General features: G+C 50.6%; 1 protein-coding gene across 2 annotated transcripts in view; it reads right to left on the bottom strand.

Annotated features, from left to right (window-relative positions):
• Nucleotides 1-270: 270 nt before the first annotated feature.
• The window catches only part of WBP1L (WW domain binding protein 1-like), a 36,842-nt gene continuing 26,793 nt past the window's right edge, over nt 271-10,319 (bottom strand). For both annotated transcript variants that reach the window (XM_019502743.1, XM_019502742.1), the window contains exons 3-4: nt 3,832-3,993; nt 271-2,670 (exon numbers count right to left, since the gene is read on the bottom strand). In XM_019502743.1, the coding sequence (XP_019358288.1) occupies nt 1,928-2,670; nt 3,832-3,993 (905 nt within the window). In that variant the 3' untranslated portion in view covers nt 271-1,927. The remainder of the gene's footprint in view (nt 2,671-3,831; nt 3,994-10,319) is intronic.

The raw sequence follows: 10,319 nt of genomic DNA, 5'->3' as shown, positions 1-10,319 counted from the left end.
GTTGTCCCCAGGCGGCCTCACGTACCAGACGCAAGTCTGATCCTACCAAACACAAGAACTGTCCCCGTGACAAAGTTGCTCTTAACAGATGTACGAGCACAGATCACAATCTGCCGCACGCAGGGAAAGATGAGAGATGCCCTGAATAATCCACCTTTCGCTCCCCGCATCCCTGCCCCAACACACCCTTGCCTCTGCCCATCAAAGCAACGTTTAAGGGCAGATTTTTTTTTTTCCCTGTTCTCAGCTCAGGAAATGATGCGCACACAGTCGAGTTATGAGAAAAGACTTTATATTTTGGTTTCCACCTTATTGAAAACTGATTTTGGTTTCAATCAATCACATCTGAATGTCTGAGTTCAGGTTTCGGTATTTTTTTTTCCCGTAACAGTAATGATCTGGACGATCATAATTAAGAAAGGGGAGAAGGGGGGAAAAAAACCCCCAACAACAGCAACAACAACAAAAAAACAAACCTCAAGCACGATATACAGTCCGAGTCCTGCCCTTTTTCCACAGGGGCGCTCCAGGGAATGTTAGTTTTCGTATTTGTGTTTTCCTTCAGGTTATTACTAACGAAATCGCTACTGTTTAGTAAAGCACAGCTACAGTAAATTTTCTTGCAGTCTTACAGCAGGTTTTGTATTACCAGTAGATCACGCATGCATGCACTGCAGTCACACACACATACGCTCACAGGCGTTATACAGTAGGCAGTTGCCACCAGAAAAAAAAAATAATAATAAAGGAAGAAAACAGACATTCATTTCTTTTTTTTAAGTGGTCAACGGTAAAAATTGCACCAAAACTTTGGATTGAGAAGAAAAAAAACAAACAACCCAGAACGAATGAAAGAATACTGCACAGGTCTTCCACGTCTATGCGGTACGTCATCCTTTCACCACGGACGGAGCGCACGTCTCCATTTGTTCACCATGCGTCACTGACACTTGAAGGCACGCTGGCCAGAGAGCCCTGTTCTTGATTTTGTCGTCTGAATGAGAGCGTTGCCCAAAACGGGGCGAAATAAAGCAAGCCGTCCCTTTGGCAGCACACGAGTTGAATGTCCTTTACAGAGACCACTGTATGTGGAAAGGCAGCCCAGCTGCCTGGAGTCTTACCTCCTAGCTGTGCTCTTAGAGGTATTGCCTGAAGGAATACATTTAAAGAAAAAAAAAAAAGGCCAAAAAAGTAAAAATCAAAATCTGCAATACCCTCGTTTCCAAATTGCACGTCTTAGACTAACATTCCCTCTGGAAGAAACTGGTCCTTTGGTTACCAGCTTCAAGTGGGCCATCTCCTTCCTACCTGCCGTCCTAATCGCTGAAGCACCAGGAATTACAGCGCTGGGACCGACTTAAAACGCGTATCATCAGGGCAGGGGAAAATGAGAAGACCAAAAAACCAAACGAAAGAAATCCTCCCTTATGGGTCTGAATTCAAACCAGAACTCTTGGGCTGCTGACTGCCAGGACGATCAGAAGCTACTTTGCTTCTGGGAAGACACCTGGAGGGTGGAGCTACAGCGTATGCTCCTGATCCTCCCAGGCTTTGACTTGCTGAGCTTGGCTGATTGCAAGAGAAAGCAGGTTTTTTTGGGTCAAAAAAAAACAAAACCGAAAAACCAACCAAAAACGCTAAGAACCCATCACCAAAACCATCCCGAGGAACGACCCAGTCTGCCACGGCTTTGCTCGGACACACGAGAGCCTCCCCCCACCACCCGCGTGCGGGCGTGATCGAGATGCAATCCAGGCGCGGGTGCCTCTCAGCTGAGCAGTGCTTTTTCGGGGAGTTTTCCCCAAATGACAGCTGGAAAAATATAAACCAAGGAGAAGAAAGAAAGAAACAAGGAAACAAGGTTGCGCCACCTTTCCCTTCCCGACGGGTTCAACCTCGATCAGATTCTCCCTTCCGGCTCCTCCGCTTAGCTGGGAGAGCTGTTGGCCTGAGAGTCCTGCTCGTTTATTGTGTTCAAGAGCACGCACACCGGCTGCCGGGGCAGGTGGTGGTGGCCGTGTTCGCGGGGCTGCTCCTCGGCGGCACCGAAGAGGCCGCCCTCCTCCTCGTCCCCGTGGGAGCGGCTGCTGCAGCTGTCGCAGAAGTCCAGGGGCCCGTCCAGCGCATCGTCGATGAGCCCGTTGTACTCCTTGAGGTCATCGCCGTGGTGGCCACGGTTGCAGACGCACACCTCGATGCCCGAGTCGCCGGTGAAGCGGCGCTGCCTCCCCGGGGTCTTGTCTTTGGCCTCAGGGATGGCACCATTCTGGTCTAAGCTCTCCGAGCCGTAATCCTTAAGCAGTTCCTCTTTGCACTCCGAATCTTTCTCCGGGTAGGACGTGGGCTCGGCCGTCTCCTCCAGCTCGGCGCCGCTGCTGGAGTTGCCCGGCTCAAAGCCCTGACTTTTGGTGACTGCTTGCTGCGTCTGTGGCGTGGCGGGCTCAGCATCTCCGAGGCTGGGAGGCCCAGTGCCGTCGATGCCACCGTTATTGCTTCCAGGCGCGGCGGGAGAGCTCTGGGCTGGCTGCAGGGTCCGTGGGGTGTCGGGGATTGTGCTACTGCTGCCTGCTGGGCCACACTGCTGATGTAAGGCACTGTATGGTGGGGGTGGGGTCGGCGGTCGGTTCACCACTTCCTCGTAGGGAGGCAGCAAATAGTTTGGCAAAAATCCTGAAATGGGGAGGCAGAGAGAAGTCGTTAGTCCAGGTACGGAGTCGCCCGTTGCAAATGAAATGATGGGTCCCGAGAGCTGCCCTCACTGCGGCTCTCCAAAATCAGAAAGGGGCTGAACCTGCCCTGACAGAGAGGCAGGGAAGTCCCCCCATGGTGGAGAGGGGGAAACTGAGGCATGGAGCAGAAGTGGCTTCCTGAAGGTCACACGAGGGCTGAGCAGGGCACAAAAGCCAGGTCCCTCAACTCCCAGGTCTAGGTGGTTGCTACACAACCACCCTGGACATGGCACCACGCCATACCGGACAATGATCCTGTACCGGGCACAGGAAACAGAGTACGTGACTTAATAGATCTGCGTTTTCAGCTCGGACAGTGGCGTCATCTCTCGCGGGCCTGCACGTGCAAGAGGCGGCAATCACCCTTGCAATAAAGGCCTCACCCCCTTTTTGTGTGTCAAGGTTGGACTCAGCGTTTCTGGGCAGGACCCGAGTCAAACGCTCTCATCGTGGCTGCTGAGGGAGGTCGTGACCAACGTATTTAGAATGTCTCCAAAACCTACAAAAGCTTTTCTACGGGCAGCAAAACATCCCATGTCAGCATAACGGGCTGAATCAAGGGGGGGGAAAAAGCACTGTTTCCAATGTAATGTTGTTTTAAGGCATCAGGGCAATTAAAGCGACGCCAGTTACTGCGTTCATGGCAGCTCCCAGGAGTGCACTGCAAACCCAGTGCGGTCTAGTAATCAGAGTGCAGGGCTGGGAATCAGGAAGATCCCAGCTGAGTCATCGCCTTCCCCCGACCTCGGGCGACCAGCTTCTGTCAAGCCACTTCCTTCTAAGCCTCAGCCATGCAAGCTGCACAAACAGATATAAAAGCAGGAGCTCTGATACAGCCGGGCCCCAAATGGTGCTAAATATGGTGCTTTTAACACCTCCCCACAGCTCTGGATAGCCCAAAAGCTTTAAGGCCTGGCCCTGAGAGGAACTGAATAATAACAGTGCTGCACTTGGCACAGTTCTGCTCCCAGACTGGACCATGCTACACCCTCCAGGCAGCAATCGTTTTCCTCCGTCTGGCCATAAACCACTACGCAGGAGGTGGTGCCCCCAGGCTCCTTGGTCCACTCTGCACCTAGGAAGATCGACATGAAGTACGTACGGAAATAAAAGGGGAGAGCCGAGTAGTTGTGGGCTTCCCGGTAAGCAATCAGGTTGATTTCATGCTGCCGCTGCTGGGCTTGGAGCCGGTGTTTGGCACGACGGTGATGGCAAACGCAACAGCAGCTTAGGATGATGATGATGGTCCATACTAGCCAGAACCCTGCAGGCAAACAGGGAGGAACAAAAACCAGTTATTTCAGAGGACGAACGGGGAACGCGAACCACATGACATGCACATAGACAAGCCAATATAAAGGGATGATGGGACAAGGCACAAAGCAGCAAAAGTTTCAGAGCTAAAGCCACGAGTCCTGAAGGTGCTGCATGTATTGCTCGAGGCTGCAAACTGCACAGGTTCCAGTTAAGTTTGGCAGCAACATACTGGGACCCTGGAGTGAACTGGGAAGTGCTGAGCGTGCACTGGTGCTAGAGAGGAGGATGCTGAATGGTGACGCTGGGAGATGCTGGCCAGGGGCACGAGGCCGCGCTGGCCAGGCACCGTCGCCCTACAGATCCCCCACCTGGCTGAAACGGATCTTCAAGCCAAAAATAAGCCTAGAGTTGTGAATAGCAGAACATGTCACCCCCAAACCACCGGACAGACCCCTTGCCTTCAAAAAGGACACCGGATCTTATCCATGCAGCAAGACCGACAGGACTCAGACACATTACAAAGCTAGTCAAACACTTGAGGCTAGGGAGAGAGACTGTTCAAGGTATTTAGACATCTAATTCCCATTGAAATTTGGCTTGTGGAACAGGAGGGCAATAATTATCTTCTGTGGTAAATATTTAAATCCAAATCACAAAGAAAAAAAAATCTCCCTGTGATAATGTAGGAGAGTGGAGACTCCAAACACAGGGAAAAGCAGAGCTTGTTTCCTGCATAAGCTAAATTTTCTAAGCTTGAAGACACGACAGACGAAAACACAAAACCCCCTAAAGATTAAAATAAGTTTATTTTTGCATCACTGCCTTACATACTCTGAAGTGAAAACAAAATCACAGGTGCAGAATATCTATTTTTCCACTGCTTGTGGGCTTTGTGCTTTAGCACAAATTGTATGAGGTTTCTTTCCAGAAGTGGCATTCAAATGCCTGGACACTGCTTGAATTTTACATGATCTGCCGGAAGATCAAAACCACAAAAGCATTTCTAGAAATGAGTTGCATGCAACATCACATTCATACCCAGCTTGGGAGACTTCATCCCTTAAACCACAGCGCCTATGGAGTAATGGCTTTAGACTCACCTCTGTTATTTTTTAGTTTAATTTTTGGCCTGCATCATATATTTTTTGAAGATGTTGGTAGATCAGCTGCTCTCAGTCTTTTTAGATACAAGACACCCCTTGCTAGACTCAAGGCACCCCTTGGAAAATGCCATTCAAAGCTTTCACTTGTTCCTTGAGGATGGAAAACACAACAGAGCAGGTCCTCTGTTGCAAAGACCTCCGAAAGACCACAACAGGTCAGCATGTTTTTGGCACTCTTGATTCCTATTTGAAATCCCAGGATTTATCTTGCAAACTCCAGGGAGGTGTTTGCACACTGAACAGTGTTAATATGGCATACCGCCCTGGAAAGGATCTCACGGCACCCTGGTTGAGAATCACCGCGTTCGATAAATGCTGACAGCACGTCACACAACCGGGTTTTTATTTGAATGGGAGCTTTGCAACTGACTGTACTCACACCAATTCAAAATGACATATCCTGATGGTAAAACGCTCGTTTCTGAGACTGTAAGAGAGAAGTAGGGCTGGAAGGGACCTCCAGAGGTCACATCTAGTCCAACCTTGATCATCTCTGCCGCTTGCCTTCAGACATAGAGACCCCCTCTTTCTCCCCATCCTTTTTAAAACATGGAGCCCAGAGCTGCATGCAATACTCTAGATGAGGAAGGGGACAACCAGGGACCTCAGTAGGCGACAGGTTTGAATTTAACAACTGATTTCAGGTGACAAAAAAGAAAAGAAAAATCAGGGATGCGAGTGAGGGTCACAGATTAATAACGGGGGGCATCGACAGTGCCCACTGCCCCCCCAATGAGTCCAAGGAGCCTGTGGCCATCGAGCAGTGAAACTCTGCCCGGAGGTGTGAGCGGAGGAGTGACAGGAAAACAGCGCCGCCCGGGATGGACGGACGGATGAGCGGTCTGACCCAGTATGGCACTTACTACGTCGTACATGGTCTAAAAAGTGTCGTCCATGGACCATGCTGACAAAACAGCTTTCCCGTGCACTTATCCTTTCCCGACTACTACAGCTTCTTAATCAAGCAGCGTGAAAACAGATTCACTGTCATGCATTTTATCAGCTGTCTTCCCCAAGAATGACCGACGTCATCACTGATAAGTGGCACGTACTCAGTCGAGACGTGCTGGAGAGCTGTCACGGTTAGGCAATCTCAGCTGTAACAGAAGAGTTTTTCCTACAGAGGATAACTTGCCTCACACCTAGGCCTACATGCGGCAAAAAAGAAGTTTCTCTATCAATCCTTTATTCCCAAGGAATCTGCCCGGCGTTGCAGACACGCCGATACAGACCTATAGATGCTCCTGGGGCGATGCATGGCTTCTGTGCAACAGCAGGCAGCAAAAACACCTCCAGGTGTCTAGGACAGCAAAAAACAATCGGGCCGTCTATTTCTGGCTTGCTGTGCAGATAATTAACACCCAGATTCCTACAAAGACAGTCACGAGCGTGTCAGTGACACCAAGCAGTCAGCACCTCTCGGCTGTTTCTCACGTGAATCTACCGAAAAGGTATCCACGGCTAAGATATGAAGGCAAGGGTTCACTGAGCCTTTCTGTGTCAGTTCCTAACAGATCTGGTACTAATCTTAGCAAAAGATGATATGGCTGCAGATCACAAGGTCTTTAAGTCCTAGCAGATTCTCAGTGCGCTGACCGTACAAACCAAAAAGCAATGTAGATAAGGTTACGTGGCGCTGCTTCGCGTGTCCTGGCCACCGCAGTTATGGATTGTTCCACTACTGGGCACATCATGTGGCCCAATCTGTGGCCCTGCCAAGGTTTTCTAGTGTGAAATCCCTTCAGGAGCTGGGAGACCAAGAGACGTTCTGTGGGCTGTGTTTCACTGCAGCCACACGTGTCTTGGTCGGTGGAGCAACCCCTGGGCAGTGCGATTGTGCGGGTTTATTCCTGTGGTGGGGTGTTGCAGTAGAAGCGTTCACCCTGTGGCCCCTCTTGCAGTCTCAATCGGCTGGCCCTGCTGAATCCTTGGCGGGATCAAAGGCTACGAGCTAAGAAGCCCACTAAGATACATGGTCAAGCGGATGCCCACAACTGGGAAAGAAAGTGCATTAGGGCATGAGTGTCCGTGAATGCACCTCCCGTCACCTGGTCTGGAACCAGCAATGGCGAACGCATGACCAGAAAGAGATGCCCGCTCATGCACAGGAGGTCATTCTTTCTGGGGAAGGAGGGGTATTCACTCAACTCATGACCGGTCCACTGGTAGGACACCCATGGGGATCAGAAACAGCAAGGGGATGATCCGATGGCTGCTGGCGGTCCTGGCTGCCACGCCGGGTGTCCTGCGAACTGAGCCGGGGAAACAGCTGCACTCTTAATTTAGGGAAGCACACTTGGGGCGGGCGTAAATAAAAACCGTGCAAAGGGCTGGGCTCACCTTCACGGCAGATGTTAGCTCTGGTCCGTGCTCCGCGGTTGCTCTGCTCGAGGTGGCATGCCGTGAAAGCAGCCACACGGCTCAGGACCAGGGCAACCAGATTCATGGCAGAGGAGGAACTGCGGCTTCCAGTGCCCCAACCCCAGAGCATAACTTGCGTCAGCAGAAGTTGAGCGACGGCCCCCTCAACCACCACCCGTCTAAAGCACCGAGCTTAAAGAACCACTTGCTTTTTGAATACATTTTTCATTGGCAATCACAGAGGAAAACTCCAAGGAAGAGGAATGTGGGGATGAATCTCATTGCCAACCTGATGACACCCCGGGGTAAACTGCTAGCAGTTTTAATAAAGGACGACAGGTTGGGACGGAAACATGGTTTCCTTGGAAGCCCGGCCAGCCTCTTCTTGACTTAAGGACTCATGGCATTGAGTTCTCTTAATTAAGCAGGGAAGAAATTGGCTCGTCAAGTTCTATGTTGAAACGCGGCGCTGTGTGGAAGGGACTGTCGAACTCAAGGAAATTTCCAGTCATCAGTGTAGGAAAGAGTCAAAAGTTGAAGCCCTCCCGGTTCCACACACGGCTTCGCCCTGAGAAGTGCTGGCATCCACAGCACGTTCTAGGGCAAACATGCCAACAGGCTGACGGCGAGGCCATCCAAGAGCGTTTGTGTCAGACACACAGCCAAGGAGCTCGGCTGGGCCTGAAACCTCTGTGCCAGGTAGTGTCAAAAGCTTTTAATAAAAGGAGCCCTATGCCAAGAGCATGACATGGGCTTCCTGGATGCCATCAAGCACTGCTGGAAAGCTGGAGGAGGAAAACTGGGCTTGGGGCAGCCAGCACAGGAGCTCAGCTAAGGATTTTCACAAGCTGTAACTCCGCTCCCAATCTTTTTTTGCTTCTGCAAACATCTGCACGCGCGTGGAGGATATGCAATAAGAGATGGGTTGGTTCACTATTCGTCCTGTGTCAGAAATCAAGGCTTAAAGGCACAGAATGATCTGGGCCACTGGCCACAAATTTGCCCAATCTCTCTTTTTTTCCCCAAGGCATTCCCTGCAGAAAATTCTCTGGGAAGGAGGGAGAAACGTTTTGTCTGACGAGGGACCGGATAAATACCATGTCTGCCAATGGCGATGTTCCCAGCAGCAAATCTCAGCGAGGGAAGCTCCCTTTATCCTGTGCAAAATGGAAAACATGTTTTCTGAAAAGTTCCAAGGGCAGGAACAGAATAATCTGCCCTGGAGTTCACAGCTAACTTGGGCTACTGCCACTTTTATTGGCAGGAAGCTCACAAAGGCCAGGCCAAAATACGCTGTTGAGTGCTTTTTTGTCTGCTTGACAAACCTGCTGGGTAATAGCCCTGGCTTGGCAGTATTGGTTTCAAACAGAAGGGGAAATGGGATGGTGTCACCGACTCAGAGATGCTCTTCCAAATGGCACTCTTCCTCAAAAAAAGAAAAAAAGGAGCAAAAGCTTATTCAAGGGTCAATGTTCGTTTCACCCGAGAACGGGATTATTTGAATCGGTACTGGATCCCCCGGCCTGCAACAAGTACCCTTGGTCTCAGGGCCACCGTTTCAGGAGGAGGCAGGCGGCTTCAATCAGAAGTGCCCCTCGAGGAACTCCGATTTGGTGACGAGAGGTGGGACTACGTAAGTTCCCACACGCTGTAAAAGTTGCTAAATGCAGTAAATATTTGTGGAGAGTACTGGCCAGAGAAGGCCAAACGGCTCTACAAACTCCAAGTCCTGTTTACTTGTCCTCAGACCGAGCTGCTGACTGAAGCACGGAGCGAGAGAAGCAAGTGGCAGCTGATTTCTAACCTTCAGCACAGTGGTCAATACACACCTGACGCAACCACTACGTGAACTAAAGAGAGGTTATACGGCTCTGAAAATCCTGCTTTACCGTCTTTCAAGCAGAGCCGATCCGACGCGGCAGGGCGGCCGCCCCCCGCGAGCTTCCACGCCTTTCCGCCAGAGAAACGATCGACAGGCAAATAACGCCTCGGTATTCCAGATCGGTTTCAACAATGCAAAGCCCAAACCGAGACGTGTCATCACCCACCGCCGATGTTAACAGACCATAAATTAAACAGCTTCAGTTGGATCCAAGGTGAACGACTAGCTTCAGATTGCGACTGCGCTGTTCTGGAACGTGTTTGCAGAAGGTTTTACACAGGCAAGGCTGGATGCTAAGTCCGAAGCCCAACACGAGAGATGGAGGGTGGGATGCGACTATGAAGAAGGGATGCCGGCGAGTTGTTGTGCTATTCCTTGATGCTGAAAGACAAGAGATCACAACAGCCCAGAACAGGCAAGAGGCAGATGCCTATATAAGAAGACTCTTAGTACAAGGGCCCATCACCTCCTCTTCCTCCCGTTTCTTTGCTGCTCTTACCAAACCACATAAAGGAGTTTAAAATGATTTTGCCAGACTTTTACTTCCTGGAACGGGCTATAGATGGGATGAGGAAATAGTGTTGCAGAAATTGCCACATTTAATTTATCCTCCATTTAGACTGGACTACTGAACAGCCATGGAAACCTAGTGCACTGGGCTGTCAAAGGTAAGGATGATGGGAGACACCAAAGAACAGAAAAGTCAAGGCCACCAGCTGGAGGGCTGAGACCAAAGCAAGGAGCAGGACAAACCTACCACAGAACAGCAGGGTGAAAAAGCCAGGGGAGGATGGATGCATGACTTCACCGTCAGGGAATCAGAGTTTGTTGTAAACTCCTGGAAATGAATCGGGGTCGGAAAGCCGCCCGGGAACACGCGTGGTGCAGCAGCTGCTAGACGCTTAGACATGAACAAGCTAAGATCTC

The sequence above is a fragment of the Gavialis gangeticus genome, unplaced genomic scaffold (genome assembly GCF_001723915.1).
Source record: "Gavialis gangeticus isolate Ggan-Ray unplaced genomic scaffold, GavGan_comp1, whole genome shotgun sequence".
NCBI classification, from domain to species: Eukaryota; Metazoa; Chordata; order Crocodylia; family Gavialidae; genus Gavialis; species Gavialis gangeticus.
This window is presented reverse-complemented; position numbering and strand designations above follow the sequence as displayed.